At 38.4% G+C, this 20,177-nt stretch overlaps 1 protein-coding gene across 1 annotated transcript; it reads right to left on the reverse strand.

Annotated features, from left to right (window-relative positions):
- Nucleotides 1-710: 710 nt before the first annotated feature.
- CLSPN (claspin) lies at nt 711-17,678 on the reverse strand. The gene is made up of 25 exons (XM_062594371.1): nt 17,658-17,678; nt 16,645-16,774; nt 15,592-16,049; nt 14,576-14,749; nt 14,129-14,218; nt 13,798-13,870; nt 12,975-13,083; nt 11,783-12,339; nt 10,531-10,722; nt 9,447-9,631; nt 8,677-8,879; nt 8,265-8,329; nt 7,284-7,489; nt 6,629-6,789; nt 5,860-6,086; nt 5,508-5,622; nt 4,680-4,761; nt 4,238-4,329; nt 3,462-3,626; nt 3,247-3,368; nt 2,415-2,542; nt 1,796-1,901; nt 1,472-1,554; nt 1,092-1,253; nt 711-824 (listed from the first exon to the last, which is right to left on the reverse strand). The coding sequence occupies exons 1-25, from the start codon at nt 17,676-17,678 to the stop codon at nt 711-713; spliced, it is 4,020 nt and encodes a 1,339-aa protein (XP_062450355.1).
- Nucleotides 17,679-20,177: the final 2,499 nt, after the last annotated feature.

The raw sequence follows: 20,177 nt of genomic DNA on the forward strand, positions 1-20,177 counted from the left end.
ATCTGCCATTCACGTTCTTCCCTCTCCACACACATTCATACACATGCCTATGAATATAAACAGTAATAAAAGCTTGGAAAGAAATCTCGATCATACGGCCTCATAAAAGACTGGTGCTTTTTTCCTTTTTTAAGTATATATTTGAAGTGTAAACTAGAACATCTCAAGACACCAAGATAGTAAATGCTTAATGTTAGAGAAAATAAAACATTGAAGGGAACCATAGTTAAGTCAGTAATGAAAGCATAAACAACATACGTCCTGCTGTATTTAACACTGTTTCCTTCTTATCCAAAATTGCAGGAATACTTCCTTCATCTGTGCTTTAAATTTGTTGCAGCATCTTTGCATCATACCTATCACATGAACAGTATTTTCAATAATGAATAGATACTGCTGAAACACTTGAAGTTGTGAGGACTGTATACAGTAGTGTAAATTTCCTTAATGCTTGGGCAGAGATCAAGTTAGCATTTCATTCCAGTCCAGGTATGGATTGCGTGCTTTCTTGTCTGCCATGGAACACTGAGAAAGACTAAGAAGAATAAACAAGACCATTGCCTGGAAATTACTGGAACTTGCTAAATGGCAGCAGAGTAAAGGAAGTATAGCAACTGTTTTCTTTCTGGATGATTGCTGACAGAGATTTGCAAACCAAACTGCAGTTGGCAAAGAGACAAGATATAACTTCTGGCCCTAAACAGAAACATTCAGCTCTCCAAGTACTGGAATATGCTTCGACTTTGACTCGTTTGTGCTGTGCTGTCAATCCTGGGCCGCTTGGCCAGGGATGTTATTACTGCAGTAGGACCTCTTTTCTTCACCTATAAAGGAGAAGGATACATTAGTAAAAACAAAATTTCCAAACAGTTTAAATTCTGAATTATATGAGTACATCTTTGGTGCGAGAGCACATACTTGTACAACTGGACATCACTGAAAATATTTAAAATACCAATGCTGCAAACTGCTCAGCAATACTTAACATCTGTACTCTTAAATAATCTAGTAAGAGCTGCATAATCAGCCAGCAGTCTATAACACAGCAGAACATTACACAACTGACAATATATTCCCACATAAATCTTTACCTGAAGTTTTGATTTCTCCTTTGCATCTTCGCTCTTGTCTGGAGAAAGTGTGTGAAAGACAAAATTCCTTGAATTTCGAGGAGCATTTGGATTAAGTTCTGACATTGCTGCTAGCTTCTGAAGTACAGCTTTAGGTCTATTCAAGAGAGATCCATTTTTTAGCTGAAGAATAAAGAAATGCTACGTTAAGCCACACACACAACCATGACAGCTCTTTTAGTAGCCTACTCTTCACAGAAGAGACTATTCCCTACTAACATGTTACCGAGTATTTCCTCACCACCATACAAAGCACTGATGGCCAGAATCTAGGATTAGTTGACTTAGATGCATTCTATAGATGCAGTATGGAAATAGCCTTCTTCAAAACCATTACCAACCTGGACATCAGTGGCAGGTCTGAACGCTTCAAATGGGTTCCTGGGCAACAGTTGTGTTTCTTGAGCCACTACTACAGGGCTTGCTAACAGAGACAATGAGGAGAATGTTAGTTTTTGAACTTCATATGAAAGAATATAATTTTCTATCAAAATAAATTTTATATCAAACTAAAGAACTCAGAATTGACAACAGACAATTAAAGCTGCAGACAAAAGTAATCTGCAGCTTTATACTACTGATAGATACTGGAGACTAGGTAGCAACAACTGAAAGTTAAACTCTCTCTCTCATGTGGTTGCCACTTCAATAAGAAGTGGACTTACCTTTCTTCTGTAGGGACTTAGCAGTTACTTTTTTTGCTAGTTTCATAAATTGGCTATCTTCACCGACTTCCTCCTCCTCTTCCTCCTCCTCTTTGTTTTTTTCCTTCTGTAGCAGAGAAGGTATTTTGTCAAATTGAAAAAGCTTACATTAAGAATGAACATTTCATTCAGTAATTCAAGTAGACCAAGCTCTTTTATTACATTTGATTTATATATTCTTTTTTTCCCCATTGAAAAAGTTCCTTGTGATTTGTTAGATACTTTATCATCCTCATTCTATTAATGAACAACATCATATTCAGTTGACAAAGCTAACCTAATGCTGAAACTTCTAAAACATGGAGTTATGTTCCCAGTACAAGAAACCTATTCTAGCTTTGATAGTGACTTGTTTCAGAACACAGTTCCTTTGCCTCTCCCTTCTGAATTCTGAGTTAGTTGCTCCCGCTTTAAATATTTGTAGAAGAGAAAAAGAGCAAAACTCATGTTGAGAACATGAACAAGGATATGTTTATGAACAGTATTTTTTTTCGGAGTTTAACCTGATCACCTAACAATTTCACATCTGGTTGGTATTGAGAAGGATTAACAAGATACCTTATTGAAAAATAATCAATACCTGCTCGCGAAGCCACCGTTCTCGCTCAAATCGCTCTTTTCTCCACTTTGCCTCTGTCTCATCAAGCTCTTCATTTTCATCATCATCATCTGACTCTCTCTGAAACAAGTCAATCTGTGAAGAATCATCTAGACAAGAAAAGAAAAGAATTATCTTTTCTAAACAATTCTGGAAAATATATTTCAGAAGTGAATTAAACGCAGAATGCTTTCTTTCATTTAGATGGATAACAGCTGGAACCAGAACATCTAGCAAAACAGAGATAAAAGATCCAGTGGAAACATACCTACAGGAAGTACTGTACATCATTGGACAATATTAGAACCACTTGGCCAGCTCTGAATACAGAGAAGTACTAAGGCAGGATATTCAAGCATTCTGCAGACAGAATCTGTGTTCCTTACATATACGTAAACCACATTCTTATTTAAATATACAGGGTAACTTAGTAGCCAAGAGCAAATAAGTATTAAAATTTACATTTGCCCTAGTCCACTGCTTACTCCTCACTACCATTAAAACATGGAATGTTTCTCCTTAATTTACTGGTTTCTTAATTTACTGGTTTCTATGCAGAACCCAAGGACAGTCTCCAGTCTGCACTATTATGAATAAGTAAGTCTTGTGTCAAAGGCAGAGCCAGTGTACCAGGAATTTTCTCTAGTGCATTAAGTGTCCTCCACCTTGTTTGAAACAAAAAAAAAAATGACTATTTAAATACATAGTATCACTTATTTCCAAAGGAAACATTCAGGACATACTATGCACCTTTTACCCAATGACCTTTTCCAAACTTTCACCCCTATTTACTGACTATGAATCAGAAAGGCACCTATGTTCTTCCATCTGAATCTTCTCATTCTGCCAGGGCCATCACTGTGCAGGTCCCCATCAATGAGATACCTCTCTTGGTATAAGCGTAACTGACGCTTGTCATCATCAAGCATTGCCTTCCTATTAAAACACAGGAAAGAAGTTTGGGTTAGTTCAGATTATACCCGAGAGCCATAACTTCACACACAAACATATACCCATACTGTCACTGACATGTGTAGTTTCTGGATTTGATTTTCTAATTCCACATCAGTAGGGAGTTCCTCATCAATAATCTCTTCTTCATATTCATCCAGGTCTTCGCCATCATATTCATCCTCACTTCCCACATCACTCCCTGACAGCTCTGCCTCATCTTCCATGAAATCCTGTAGTTTTCTATAAAAGAATGTTAAAAGAGTTCAGTTTGGCAGATTCATAATCATCACACAAATCTTCCAAAAGCAAGGTCTATATTTTGAGATAAAATTAGCACCTATCATAGAAGAGAAACTGATTCACCTGTAACATTTGAAAGGACTAGAGTTCTTGCACACTTACCTACACAGCCTGCCAATGTGCCATACCCCAGATTATTGTCATCTACTAGATTTCTTGCTAATTGTCTACCAAATGTAATCACAATAAGTGTCAACTAGATGTTTCACTTACTAGAATAAATACCTTAAGATACAAGGAATGAGAGCAACACTCTCCTAATCGCTTTTCTGGTGAAAAAAGCATTGCATTGCTTTTATCCTAGCCTTTTGCTTTCTATTTTAAGTGTTACTCACTCCTCTACAGCCCACTATCAACATGGTTAAACTCATGCAACCCAACAGCACCAAAGCATAAAACCAAACACCAGAGCCACATAAACAGTAGCTTGATAAGAAACAGCTGTGCTCAAGCCATTAATACTGAGGTAGGAGAAGGAATTATAGATAAAATTTCTACTGCTATTAATATTCTATTCTTTCTGGCAGTTAAGATAAAATAAATCTACTTACAGTTTTTTCTTCAAGCCCAGTCTATGTCTCAACAGCTCCTCTTCATCACTAATTTCTGCTTCTTCAGCATCATCATCATCACTTTTTTCATCCTGTCCAAAAAAAACAAAACAAAACAAAACAAAACAAACAACAGAAATGTAGGAATTTCTGCAAGTGGATTGTTTTGTAATATCAGCCTCCCCTGTCCTTCAATCAATAAATACAGACTATAACACTACAGACTGCAAAGGACTTGCTAAGCTAAGTTGTTTTATCCAGTATATTGGAATATTAAGCAGACATTTTTAGTGATCCAAACTAGTCTTAAAAATACCTCAGTAACTTGTTCAGGAAGACATGATACTTTGCACTGATGGATATATTTAAAAATGATGAAAAGATAAATGCATTTCTTATAGTCAGAACACTGCAGCAATCACTTTGTTCCATCAGCTCATACCTCTTCACTATCAAAGGCATTGTCATCTGTTATAAGTTGAAAATCACCAAGTTCTTCTTGCTCTTCCTCATCTTCTTCTTCCCTATGGGAAAAATTAATGAAAGAAATACATGCTTTCATTTGACCAACAACAATGGCTTTGCAATAATTCAAAGAAAGACTGCAACTGTCATGTTAGCTGTTCTCAGGCAACTATCTAAGAAAGAGTCTGAAGAGCTATGGCCTCCCAACAGCACGTAGCTTTAGATGCTTAAAACCCCCATTAGCATTAATGTTTCAAGTCCTCAGGTCTTTAATTGCAGAAATCATGGGGCAAATATTGATTTCCAAATTTACTCTGATTCCTTCAATAATCTCCAATTCCTTCAATATTCTCGTTTGTTAAGCCTCACTATCCTTTTGTCAAGCACTAATATGCCTTTCCAGTTTAAACAGTGGAGAAAATTTCATGGTTCTTGCAGTCTGGCAACAGCCCAGAAGCCTAAAGTCCTAATTACTAACAGTCTTTCTTTCGGGACTATTAATCCCTAACAGTCTTTTCTTCAGAACTAGTGAAAAGTGTATTGAAGAACTTCCAGTATCACTGAAAGACAAAGATGTATCTCCCTTTACAGTAGCTGTCACATTCTGTATTTCCTTATGTTTCTGTCAGTATATGCTGCTGATTTAAGGAATGACTACTGAGCAATTTGCAATATTCCTCCCCTTCATCACCACACTTTCTCTTGTGACATTTTGAATCGATGTTGAAAGAGGAAAACATATCAAGAGTGAAATGTGACAACTGCCACTATAAACTCTCATAAATCTATGAAGAATAACACTAACCTGTCTGTTGGGAAGGAGCCTGAACAAAGCGCTAGAGCTTCTGCCATTGGATCTTCTATGTCACTGTCTTTTTCAGCCTTAGAAGATGCTGAAGAGGCCCATGTTGGAGAACCTGCTGCAAAAAAGGAGTAAGATAACTTATTAGACAGAGATGTTTGAGCTCCTAGAACATCAGAAAGCATCTTAGAAATGACACGTTATCATGCACCTATGAAGGTGACAAATTGTTAAAGCTCTCAGAATGCTCAGAAGTTCCAAATTTTGTATTAGTGACCAGAACTAAAGTGTATGTTAGTGTAAAACTTATAGATCAGGTCACCAGCAAAGCTAGGAACAGAATTTTAGAACATACTCTGAGATACAAATTTTCCTGAACAAAGATTGAGCAATTCTTCCATGTTCTGCTTTGTGCTGCTGTTGGTATTTGGCACGTCTTCAGTTTGACTGCTAAACTGTCCAGAACACAAGTCCAGTAATTCATCCATGTTGGCATCCATTGCATTTTCATCCATACTAGCCAGAGTCAGCCGATGCTTTGAGGACTGATATTTATTCCTATGCTGTCCAACATTCAAAAATCTGAAAAAAAGTCTTTGATTAGAAAAATCTTGTAATTTTCATTTTTGACCAGTAGAAGAGCTTTTCTCCAGAAAATTTCCTATGATTATTGTACAAGTAACATTATGGGGTTCCACACTTGAATCTGATTTCTGATCTACTTTTGTCTTTTTGAATAACTGCTATCGGTCCGCTTCCTTAATTAATATATCTTGAAAGCGTACGCCAGATACATTCAAATCACAACATCTTTCACAATTGCTGATTTACTTGATAATGTAAATACAAATAAGAACATTTGAAAAAATATTTATGTACATACACTAAACGTGTCATTTTTGCTCTTTTATATTAAAATGAGAAATAAAACTGATTAGTAAAAGAAGGTTCTCATCGACACAGTGTACTATATAAAAGTTACCAAAGCACAGAAGAACATAAGCTATTTACTCTACAACCTCTCTATATAACCTAGAAGAATCCTCCTAAATCCCAAGTGCTGATCTATATGTCCTATTTTGGTTAAAGGGCATAAAATGTCATCCTTTATACCTGTAACTTACCCATCTGCATCAAGCAGCTGGCTCTGAGTGTCATCTTCCAGAGAAAATTGAAACTGTGACTCTCCAGGCCCTGGAAATAAACTCTTAGGCTCAGGAGAGGCATTATACAGATCCTGGGAATCTTCTATGGGAAGAGAGGGCTCAGACATCTTTCCTGAGCTCTATACAATGGAATGTAAAAATGTACAAGTTATTTGCTTTGCAACCCTAGAAATCAAAAGCAAGAACTGGATAAAACATTTAAGCTATTTTAAAGGATAAACAACAGGCAGGCTTAAAAGAAATTAAAGTATACCCACATTGTTCTGATATATCATTAAGAGTTCACTGACATGAGAAGTTGTGTAGCCCATGTGAGTATACTTAAGAAAATATACAACAAATATACTTTAGATACCAGAAGTGGGTTATAACATCTTTTCTTTGAAGCTTTAGATTGTAAGCTTTTATAATGTCTTTTAATTCACTCCATTATGGAGACATTTTAAACTTTAGGGAGAGCTTGCTTTTCTGAAATCTTAGTCACATAAAGCATGTTAGCTAGATGCCTTCTTCTGCTATTGTTATTTTTTACATATATGACAATCAGAATTAAATGTATTTATTCATTATCCATTGTGTTAGTATATGACATGAATAGGACTGAGAATCTTACCTTGGAAGCAGAACTGATAAAGCTTGTTTTGAAAAAACCTGGGGAGGGTGACCTGAAACCTCCTGCTGCAGATAAAAAGTTCCCTCCACGTGACATCTGCTTGTTGCAGGGCTGATATGATGGAATCATGGAGCCAATTAGCTCAAAGCTGCTGTTATGGCTATTATCTTTTGCCGGTGTTGGCAGAGAAAATGAATCATCATCTTCTAAAAAGAAAGCAAATATTTTAATATAATGCTTAACTCCTGTATTAATAAAGTTTTCCCTGTTTATAAGCAAACCATAAATGAATTAAATTCTTCCTTTAGTATATGCAGGGGGCATGAAAAATAGCTATTTGCTGTTTCTTCATGACATCTTACTATATTCTGAAAGACAACTATATTCATCCCGGTCTCCTTTCCAGACAAAATAAATTCATTTCTTTCAAATTCACATTCTGTTCATCTATTGTGCAATATGTCTACATCTTATTAAAATGCAATGCCAAAACTGAAGGCAACATTTCTGAGACCTCTCTAGCACCTGTATCAGAGTTTTCTAGTTTGAAGTTCTTATTATTTCATTCCCAAATACCTGACTTTTTGTAAAAGCGTCATATTCTTTTACTCAATTTCATGTGTGGCCAGTAAAAACTTCTGATGCTATTCTGCAACACCAACATCTTGCCAGAAATACATTACTTTGTACTTATATGCTGGACTTCTCTACAGATGAGCCACATCACACTTTTCTACTGCATTTCACCTTGTTGATTTCTGATTGTTCCTACATTTTTACCAATATCACTTTTAGTTTTATACTCCCTTGCTTCTTTCAAGCCCTTTCAGTCCTTCATCAAAAAATTTATAATCATACTCTCCAACTGTACAGATGATGAAATAATAGAAATATTGAATACCAATAGTAATTAGAACATTCTACATGTGCCCTTAAAAAAAAAACAAAAAAAAAGTAGTTATAATAGTAGATACACTTTACCTAACTTGGAAGCTCCTTTGTCTGCAGATTCTTCTATTTCAAGTTTCTCATCAGGAAGAGAATATCTGCAATTTATTAAATAAAACGTATTTGCTAATATATACCAGACGAAGTTCTATTGTTTAATTAAGCCTATCAGCAAAAAACACAGTAACACACAAAAAATGCACATGGCAGACTTCAATTAAGAAATAGAAAATTTAGCTGATAACAATTGCAGTTGTTTGGTTTTCTAGCAATATATATACATATGAATGCATGTATAACTATTGGAACTAGACAGAAAAAATGCTTATAAAAGGCACTTTAAAAGGACATCACATATGCTTATACTAAAGCATGGAATACTAACATATATATTAATCAGATTTAAAATTGCTTGGGCACCATTTCTAAAGGTTGATTCATTTACCCCATTTTGGAGGAGCTGTCTTTAAACAGCATCAATGTAGACTCTGTTGAAGGTGGTTTGGGAACAGGATCACAGTGCACAGTTTTATCCACCTTTTCTCCATCAATTGATTCCTTATCAGTTTCTTTATCACCATCTTCAATGTGTTTCTCTTCTAAATCTTCATCATCTTCCTCTGCCTCCCGAAGGAGAAATTCCACAGTCTTAAAAAAGGAAAAAGAAAAATCAGGTATGTAGTGTTTACTGCTTTGATCCGTCTACTTTCATGGATACTTTTAGAAGAAAAATTTTAACACATGGAAGATGAAACAGACTGGCATTGCCAGTTCTTACATATGCCTGGATATCCCACTCTGAGCAAATTAGCACAGAGGTGCTAATTGGAATAGCCACGCCATTCAGATCCATTTTAAAAAGGAAAAGCTATGGCTAATCCTACCCCAGACCAGGTAGGTGATTTCAGTTAGGTATGCATACGTACCACGAAAATTGTCCTCTGTGCACAATGAGCCAAGGATATATAAAAAGAGCAAGTAGCACTAGAATCTTTCATATGCTTATTTTTAGGTTTAATACTGTTAAGTCAAAGAAAGAAAATACTAATAAGTTCAGTTTTAGGTAAGTAAAATCTTGAAAATTCTAATTGTAACAATTTTTCATACTCTTCAGAACTATTTGGCAATTACCCCAATAAATGTACAACTTCTAATTATGAAAGATGACCAGAGCCAAGGAGTTGAATAGGTTATATAAAAATGCTGCATATAAACCTCATGATTGCCTTCTTCCTCTTCCTCAGACTCATCTGTCATCTCTTCCTCCTCCTCCTCCTCCTCTTCCTCCAACATGTCTTCATTATCTAGTTTAAACAGGGCTTGCCGCTTTTGGCGTTCCTCAGTTCTGCGGAGTTTCATGGCCTCCTGGAGTTTAGCCTTCAATGCTTGTAGCTTTTCACCTACACAGAAATGAACAAGTTTATGTATTAGATGTACTACAGTGAATCCTTAAGCTTTATTGCTTCAAACATCCAATTAATATATCTCTGTGCACAAAAAGAGGAATTAAAAAACTACTTATTTAAATTTTTTTTATGAATTGATCTGGCAGCTTGAAGAACTAGAGCACCTAGCTTCAACGAGTTCCATTTAGAGAGGCAACAGAATCTCATGAATTATCAAGATTTCTCATTATCCATAGATGCCACTGGCACAGCCTTCGAATAGTAGGGTCCGTCTTTCTACTGTGTCTTTTGGGAACAGCTTCCAATTGCCATGGGCAGATGTGCTATAGCACATGAGATAATTAAGAGCAGCTAAAAATAATACATGCCTACAGTACCAGTCAAATAATCTGTTTCTTTTAATGTGACAGTCACATTCACATGTATTCTACTTGCAAATATATATATACTTAATACTATTAAGAATTGCAGTATAGAAATAATTAGGGATGGAAGAACTACTAAATGAGAATAGCACACAAGGAATATGAGAGTTACATTTAGAGGGCTGATGGAAGAGAACAGTGTTTGCGAATGCTTATACAAAATATTGAGACAGATGGAAAAGAATCTAGAGAACTAGTTGCAAATATATGACGTAGGACAACCTGTTCTTCAATAGCCAGTACAATTTAAGAGGTCTCTCTCTCCACTTTTTTTTAAACAGGCAATACACATTAGAAAAAAAAACATCCAAAAGAAACATATACATACTAATTCTAGAAATAAGAGTTCTTTAATCTGTGTTTCATGGGGCAGATTGGGGAAAGGAGGAGATGAGGGGGAAAAGAAAGCTAGGGGGGCAACAAAGTGTTCTCCAGTTCAACCATCATCACTTCTCTTCCCAAACCTACCTGGCTTTGTGTGGATTGTTTCATCTAGGTTTTCCGTAACTAATATTGCTGACACCACATCTGCTTTCAGTTCCTCTTTTCCTTCAGATGTAGTCTCTTTACGAATAATGTTCATGTTTATGGTCCGTTCAACTTTAGATTTTGAAGTTTGAAGAGTGTGCTTCAAGAAACGTGCTTTCAAGGCTTCTAATTCTTTAAATGCACATTAATTAAATTTCAAAATGCAAATTAAATGAATTTGATAGCATTTACAAGAGCAAAAAACCTAACAGCTTGTGTACTGAAGTTGTAACAAGAGTAGGGTAAGAATATATTAAAGGAAGTTAATTAAAAATTCTAAACTTTTAATATTTTAGCGTTTCTAAAAGAAATGCTATTTGATTTATAATACAGTAAGCTACTGAACAATATTTTGCTGTAACTTGCACTTAAATGGTATTAACTAACTTTAAATCATCTTACTGTTAACTGTGATTTATCCATAGTATCTCATTTCATTTACAGTCTACCCTTTCAGTCACCAGGCATCTCTAAGATTCTGTCAACACATATATTTAAAACTAGACTTCTTAGAAAAAGAAAAAAATCCCTATTTCTTGGCAGAGGTCAGTTTTCTGCATATTATGAAGGAAGTAGCATCTAGCCCAGATATCCTCATATATCTTCTAATACATGTAGATTTAATGGAATTATAGAATTGCTTAACCTTTGGCACTCTTGCTCTGAAAAAAGGTTCAATGATTTAATATTGAAGAATAACTCAGATGTGCAAATTGCAGTACCTAAAAGACATTCAGAACATTTTTTCTACAGAAGTAAGCTATTTGAGTGCTATCCAACTATGACTTTTAACAAAATCAGTGGTCAATACTTTGGAACATGGGCTGGTTTTGTTTCTGGATAACTACTGCATGCCCTGTTTTAGATCAGTTGGAAAAGTACTCCTCCTGCTTTAAGTACTAATATAATTTACTAGAGCGGAATGGAAATAAATTACTGATCATTAATTAGTTACAACTGAGCATTCCTTTGAGCTTGCAAATAGTAAGCAGTCCAGACTTCTCTTTTAAGCATCATATGAAAGAAAATGCACACTAACACAAAGCAAAGAATCTGTACTAGTAAGAGAACATGCTTGAATTGCTCTATCACGATTGCCTAAACCTTCCTCAGAGGTTTTCCAGTTAAATTCAGTTTGATTCTGCTCACTTGGGCAGATCAGAGAAGGTTACAGTAACAGTAATAATGATACCTTTACTTGAATCAGATTCATCAAGGTTTATAAAGGATTCATTGTCAGTGCAGATCCTTGGCTTGATGGACAGGTCTATCCCCAGTTCCCGAAGTTTATCCAACTTGGATTTCCTTACTTTTTCAGGCTGAGCCACCAGTCTAGGTGCCACTTGTTGACTGTGTTCTTCACATGCTGCTTCTGGTCCTGTTTTGACTCTTTGCTCAAGGGCATTTTCTCCAGCTGCCAGAGGAATTTCATTCTCCGTTTGTTCACTACAGTCAGTGCTTAGAAAGTTAGAATGTTGTTGTTCTTCTGAATTATTAGCAGCTGTTACAGTCCTAATTGTGTAAATATCAGCATCATCCTGTCTGGGCTTTTCAGCACAGTCTTCTGTTAAGTTCTCTCCTTCATCAGCAAGAAGGTTGTTCACAGTAGCATTAACAGCTCTGCTAAGGCTTGTTTCTGGTTCACTAGCTGCTGACTGATCACCTTCTATCCGCCCATCCTTGCAATCCATGCTTAAATTCTTTGTACCTGCAGTTTCTTCATCTAGAGAGACCTGATACTTCATTGACCTAACAAAAGTAAAAAGAAATATACCATCCATTAACATGGCTATTGTGAAAGGAGAGAAGAGGTCTACTTAAAACTCAGAAGGAAAGAAACCATTTTCTAATGATTAAAGGAAATAAGTATGGAAAACTATTTTGAGGAAATACAGAAGCTAATGTGGTTTGAGTTTATATCATTTAGTTACCTTATCACAACACAGTATAAACAAATAGAGAGATTTTGTGACCATAGTAGTATTTTAGTATTCTACTATACACTATTCAAAACCAGAACTTGTCCAAGTAAAGAGTTAGGTTTCAGTCTAAAGTACTTCAGAGTAACTTTGCATGTTACTTTATATGGACTGTTAGGTCCTAATTACTTCAATGGTATGACTATGTAAAGATTGCCTTAACAACGACACACTCCTAATTACCAGGTGTTTATGGAATTAAAGGTACCTAGCAAATAGCAATAGTTTCTTAATAAAACTTCGCAGTCGAAGCAATAGCCACACTTAAACTAGAAACAATATTGTTTCTAATTGTATACAGAACAGATGTGTACGTGATACTACTCCAATAGCATGCCTCATGCAAAGTCTGGTTATCCTCAAAATTTATGGAAAAAATATCATGAGGAAGGCTTAAGTCCTTACTTCAGGAATAACATGGCACTTCCTTGGCACACTGGTCGAGGTCTACGCTTGAAGAATTCATGAATGCTTTTAGTCTCAGGCACATGATACGGGAGAGACAGAGATGACTCTACCAGAGAAAAGAGGTGAAAGAAAATTTTAAAAAAAGTAATCAAAGGCATTATAGTATACATTGATTTGGTATCTCAAAAGTTCAAAGGAGCTTGAGACAAGTACTTTGCAGCAAAGATATCTGACTAGGCACAAACACCACATCTGCTTTTAGTTCCTCTTTTCCTTCAGATGTAGTCTCCTTATGAAAAATGTTCATGTTTATGGTCTGTTCAACTTTAGATTTTGAAGTTTGAAGAGTGTGCTTCAAGAAATATGCTTTCAAGGCTTCTAATAGCATCGTTTAAATTTGAATATAGCAAAAACAGGTATTTGGGAAGAGTTCCAACAGCTTACAGTCTTGAAGAACAAGTTTGCAACATGCCCAGAATTCATTAGGAAAAGAACTATGTTGTTAATATCAGAATGGCAGGACCAGTTTCAATTTTATTACATGCCTATCTAACTTTCTAAATATTAACTAACTTTACATAACTAGTTAAAGACAAATTTATAGGCACAAGTGAGATACCACATTTGCAGCAGGATTTTTTCCTTAATTACAAAGCTACCTTTAAACAGGTTCTTGATTAAAAATGGTCTTGCAGTCTTTAACTCTGAATAATTCATGCCAAGTGAAAGCAGGATCTTGCTTCTCAGATACGTTCTTTCAGTTTCTCCCCTAAATATCTTAATAGTATATATCTTTACTTACAAAAAATTTAAGTTTTACCTCGAATGAGTCGTTGGGTTTCACTGTGCAGTTGCTTAATGGCTTCTTTACTTAACCTTGCTGCTTTCCGCTCCTTAAGGGAAAAAAAAAAAAAAGAAAAGAAAGGCCTCTAAAGTCACAAAGCAAAATATGGGTTTACATCTATACTTTCTAAATAGAGTTCACCCCCTCTCCTTTCAAATAGCAAGAAGTTAGACTAAAGCAGCCAGTTGAACAGGAAAAGGAGAACACCAAACCAGCAGAAAATAGGATAGTTCTAAAGGATATCACACAAAAAACATTCAAGGAGAGTCACTTTAACATGACAGCTTTAAAAAGAGGAATGCTTTACCTTTCTTTTTGGTTCTGTAAATATGGGTTCCTCATTCTCATCATCAAACACATGTTTGTAGCCTTCATTCTCAGAAAATAGGTCTTTGTTCTACAGTGCGTAAGAGCAGACTCATTTATTTCAATAGATACATAGGCACGACCAAGGGCAAACAAGTCAACAGTCAAAATAATCGCACAGAATTTTCATTGGTCATCATAAACATTAAAACACAAATGCTGCACAATTTTTCTGGTAGATTTCCAAAACTTTTACTGCAGTGTTATCTTTCTAAGAAAACATCTGTCCTTCCTTAAGAACAAAGAATAGAACACTACTTTCTCCTTTGTTATTTGTTATAGCAAAAGAGCAGCACTGTTCAAAACAAACAAACAAACAAACAAAGTTTGATATACACTCAGGTAAAACACTTCCCACCAATAACCTTATATTTCTATGTATCGTTACCTTCTTTTTTTTAATTTTGTCTTTCACTGCTGCTCGTATAGCTTCTAGTGACTCCTCATCTTCTGGGAGGGAATCATTTTCCTCTTCCTCTTCTAAACCATTATCGAAAAGTTCTTTGTCATCAAGAAGACATCCGCTGTCATTAAAAGGATACCTCTCACCACCATCTACCTGCTTGTTATAAGAATAAAGCATTTGCATAGTTCATATCAGAAGTTCCTCTTCAGTCTTAAAAATTTAAGACTACTTGCAAAAGGTCTTGATGATAACAAGTTAAAAAAGGTTTATGCCACCCATACTTCAGCACCTTATGCCCTGAAAGCCAGTCATACTCACTTCATAGCACCGCAAGTTGATGAACTAATTCATAGAGCAGTTTCCTATCTCTATAATATATAAAGACTTTCAAGAACTACTAAAGACCAAAACCTCTCAGACATAATAAATTAATACTTCAAATATTTTATAAATAGAAACAATGAACATAATTATTATCCTCAAAATTGTTTTTTGGCAGTGTTTCTATGGCCACTCAATTTGAACTGACGCTATTAGCTGGTATGCTCTGCTTCCATCTTGTGATGCTATAGCCTTATAATTGCACTGGGGAAAAGAGAAACCTGGATGTCATTTAACTATTGCTGATGAGCAGAGTAAGAGGGAAAAAATGAAGCATAACACATCACTTTTAAGATCACAGAATTACCAAACGAACATAGACCTCTATCAACTTTCTTCTCTTTAACCCCTTCTGTCACAAGAAGACACCCATTATCATTATCCCTGCCTGACTTCCCATGCACTGATGTTAAATCATCAAGTGTTAGGATCTGTACTTTCTCTGTAAATAAAACTATTATCTTTTTATAGCAGAACTATAGCTCTGTGGATACCACATCTGCTGTTGTAATGTAGACACAAGTGATGCTGAAGTATTGAAACACAATAACCAAGTGCAAAAATATAATTTAACTTAGCTGGGGAAACATTTGGAATTTTCTGTCAAAAATATATACCTCTGCTCTAGGCTTCTTTTCTTTTTTTAACTGTTTAATAGAGTCAGTTCTTCTTTCTTTCTCCTTTCTCCTCCTCGATTTTCCTACAGATTTTTTTGCTGTCTCTTCTTCAAAATCACGTTTATGCTTTTTGTATTTTTTCCCAGATTTTAGGGGTCTCTCCTCTCCAAACTCATTCTCAGATAAGCCAGACTTTTTGCTCATTTCAAAGTTTTCAATTTGCTGTCGGTCACCAGTGTCACTGTCATCACTGTCCAGCAGACTTTGGCAAACCCGATGAGATTTTTTGCTCCTCTGGGTGGTAATGTTCTCCTTTTCCTCTCCATTTTCCATGACTCCACCTGGAGTATCATTCTTTTTAGAAGAGCCACTGTTGTCTTCTTCATCTTCACTTTCACTGTCCTGAAATAACCTTTTGCTTTTTCCTTTTTTACTTACAAAAATCTCTTCCTCTGAATCTGACAAAATATATATATAAAAAGGAATGCATGTTATAGAGATGTGAACTTAATTAATAAGCAATCGCTTAAATACAACTCTACATGTAAACCTCTTAAATTTCATAGATTTCAACAACTATAGCAAAACAACTTGAATTCAGGTTTTCAAAATCCACTTTTTTCCTATCATGCAATATATAATTGACCTAAATTTATGCGAAAGTCTTAAGATTTTAGACTTAAAAAAAAACCTAAAAATTATTCACAAATAATTAGTAACGTTCCCCCAAACAATAATAAAAACACAGTAACTAAATAAGTGCATATCATATTGCCATTGATAGATCAAGCAAATCATAAAAAAGAAAGAAAATAAGCAATTAAGACATTCACATCCCATTTGTCTTTTTGAACCTCAGGAATTGTTTTTATGATGTTCATAGGTATCTCTCTGCCCACATTCTAAGCAACCAAGAGGGCAGTCTGAATTCATATAGGTTAACAAAAACATGCGACTTTTAGAAGGCCAAAGATCACACAATCTCAACTTTCCAATAAGTTATTTGTAAAATGAAAAACGTTTATTATCACCTCTAGGCACAATATTACAGACCTCTATCATCAAGAGATGCTACTCCCTTGTTGGAGTGACCTGGAGAGCCTGTTTCACAGCTGCCCTGTCCGCTGTCAGAATCACTGTCAGGGGTTTTCTGCAAGTTTGATTTCAAATCTTCTAAGTGAAGCTACAAAGTAAAATTTTCTTTATTACGATAAATGTTGTTTATGCAGTAATGACTCATGGAGCTTAACTTCATTCCAAGACCTTGGCTGACACTTCACATAGGAATATATGCACACACAGTATTCATTGTAAGAACTAGCTCATATTTACAGGAGGGGAAACTATGCAACATCAACCTTTATTGGTTTTTAAGTATGTTTAATGTTTAACTTGCACAGGAAAAAACAAAAACCAGCATACAGCAAGATCTCCACTGATTATTACAATGAGAAAATGAGAAACTTTGCAATTTCATCTCCTAAAGCAGCGTTGTACACGGTGCAGGTGGCAGCGGGGACACCTGTGCCTGCTCTCTAGACAGCAGCCCCGGGCAAGGGCCCAGGGGCTGCCAGCGCGGACACAAAGGAAGGGTGCCAGTCCCGCACACACATGCCCTGGGACACCTCGTTCGGGGCTGGCCCCCTCCGAGCCGGGCCGGGCCGCCCGCGGCCTCCGGGGCCGGCCCTAACCGCCGCCACCCCTCACGGCCAGCGCTGCAGACGCCTAGGCCGGAGCCTCCCTCCCAGCATGCCCAGCGCCCGGGAGGGCTACCGGCCTTCCCGACATGCCCCGCGCCCGCCGGGCACGATCCCGCCCAGCATGCACCGCGCGCGGCAAAGGCGGAAGAAGGGGGCGCCACAAGGCACGCTGGGAAGCGTAGTCTGTCCGAGGCGCGGAGTCCTGAGAAGGCGCGGAGCTGCCGGCGCGCTCCGGTATCGAGAAGACGCTACGGCCTCACTCACTAGCCATCCCCGCCGGTTTCCCCGCCGCGGCTAGAGGAGCCCTGAGCCTGCGGAAAGGTAGCGGACCGCCGATGGCCAGCTGCGCAGAGCGGCAAGACTCACCTCAGCAGAAGCCGCCGCCATGGCTCGGCCCGCGCGACGATGACGCCGCTGCCGGCACCCGCGTCCCGGCTCCACACAAAACCTCCCGCCGCACAGCCGGGTAGGAAACCCTTCGAGTCTTCGCGCGCTGCCTAAGACCCGCCCCGCCTCTGGCATCAGCCAGTCGGCGCTCAGAGCTGCCCCATAGCCCCGCCCCCTCTGTTCTTTATTGGGTGATTCCCCGGCTAGTCCCACCCTCTTCCCGCCTCGCCCAATTGTGGCTCTCTCTTCAGGGCTTTGCACGCCCTATAAGCCCGCCATTGGGTGGCGCCCTCCCCTGCTGTCAGAGCAGGGGGGTGACTCGTCTGCCGCGGTGTGTCTAGAGGGGGGTGCTGCCGGCCGCTCTGGCCGACGAGGCCGTGCTGGGTGCCCTCATGGCGCTGGTGGACGGCAGCCCGAGCTGCCGCGCCTCGCCGTGGGCCCGGACCGGGGGGCGTTACTGGGCCTCGGAGTGTGGGTGGGCGCCTCGGGGCGGCTGCGAGCCTGCTGCGGGGACTGCCGCGAGCCGGCGCCTCTCGGGCCGGTGTGGACCTGCCCCCGTGCCTCTTGCGGGCATTTGCTAATGGGAGTGTAAAAGCCTTTCTGCTGCCAGCCTGGTGAGTAAGGATAACCACTCACACCCGAGTGTGTGAATGTCTTGTGAAGCTGCACAACAGTAACTTGATATCTGTCCTTGAAGGCAAGCTAAGGACAAAAAAAAGAAAAAAAGTATATGTTCTGAAATATTTTGGTATCAATCACAGTTCTGTGGGGAATACTGAACAGATGGACTGATCTACTATGATAGTTCACATATGCATAACAAATCTGAAATAGTCCTACATATACGTACATATGCTGAATAATAGCATGGAAGTGTTGCCAGCCCTCATGGAGTTTTTGTTACAAGTCTTGTAGTACTAGTGTTTCCCTTAAATATTCAACTAGTGCCAGGCAATTATGAGACTCTCAGATTTCATTTTATTTTAAAATATTTTTGTTGCTTCCACTTGTGGAGAAGATCTTGAAAATACAAACCCTGTAGGCTTAAAAATGCAAATAAAATGGACTTGGCATTTATTGTTTATGGAATGTTTTGACTTCTGACCCTGTGAGTCAGTTGAGAGTTGTTGGCTCAACAGAACTCAATAGCAAGAGAAAAGTGGGATGTGCAAGGAAGCCATTCACTAAAACAGCAAAGGTTTTTAAAAAGCAAAGCATCAGCAACCCCTTTATTTAGATTCTGGCTCCCCAAAATGGGCTGAAAAACCAGAGACAAACTGGGTTAAACTGCAGGTAACAAAACCAAAAATACTAGGTTATGCTGCATGCCTTGGTGGTGCTCACGGAGCATCTCAGTAAGCAGAGCACTGGCAGGCCCCTTGATTTTAGTGCCCCCCCACTGTCCTCTGCACCTGAACACCTGAAATCCTGCATCAGCCAGCCCTTTTCTTTCTCAAGGTGCACCCGCACCCTCAGCCTTATCTCTCTTCTGTGGCTATGCAAGACAGAGGGTGTAGCAGTTACTTCTGCAGTAAAGGGTGCTATTTCAATGGCCTCTCCTTGGCTGTTAATTAAAAATAATAAAGCCTGTTGAATTTATTATTTGGGAGCCCACTCCTTTTCCAGTGCTTGTTGAAGCCAGCCCATGGGATCTTCTCTGGTGGAAGGAGGAAAAGAGATTGACCAAAAAAGGCACAAAAAGGGATATATAGTGTTAGTTGTAAAATGCACACCAAGAGTTTAATAACCAAACCAGTCAATTCCCTACTGCAGTGACTTTTCAGACAGCTTCTGAGTGACATCTCATAATTATTATTGATTTCTGTGTCAACTGTTAGCTGCTGGGTAGACATCAATCATTAGCCCTGGTAAGCAAGCCTGTTACACTTATCAGTGCGTTTTTCACTCACAAAATTTGCTAGTGGAGGTGCTGGCCCTGGTTACAGCACAGAGATATAAACAATGTTCAAATTTGCAGCTGTTCATGGTGACTTTTACATATGTTATTTTTCAGGTGTTCTAAATACAACTAATGCTGTGTAGCTGGTGTAGGAAGTTATACTGGGTGTGATTAAGTTGGGCAAGTTCCCCAATGTTGGGTCGCAGCAGAGCACCGGAGGAAGCAGCAGCGGCTGTTACCGCGGGCCGGGGGGCTTAGGCAGCATGTTGTGTAATGTGGCGTCACTATTTCCGAGCTTTAGGTTTTTGGAGAGCTAATTATTAAACTTGTGAAATTCTGCAGGGCCCAAGTGAATACACCCTTTCCCCTTGCAGTTCAGTACAGCCCGTGGAGGAATTTTACTGAGCAGAAATGTCTGAAAGAAGTAGGGGTTTGTGCGGGAGGAGAGCCGAGTTCCACCTCCGAGGGCGGAGCGCTGGGGAAAACCGCTCGCTTCTCGTGACAAAAATACCCTAAAACACACGCTGGGGGGAGACGGGAGACGGGGGAGGTCTGGGGCGGCGCTGTGGGGGCGGCGCCATCATGGCGGGGGCGGCTCT

The sequence above is a fragment of the Rhea pennata genome, chromosome 23 (assembly GCF_028389875.1).
Source record: "Rhea pennata isolate bPtePen1 chromosome 23, bPtePen1.pri, whole genome shotgun sequence".
Taxonomy (NCBI): Eukaryota; Metazoa; Chordata; class Aves; order Rheiformes; family Rheidae; genus Rhea; species Rhea pennata.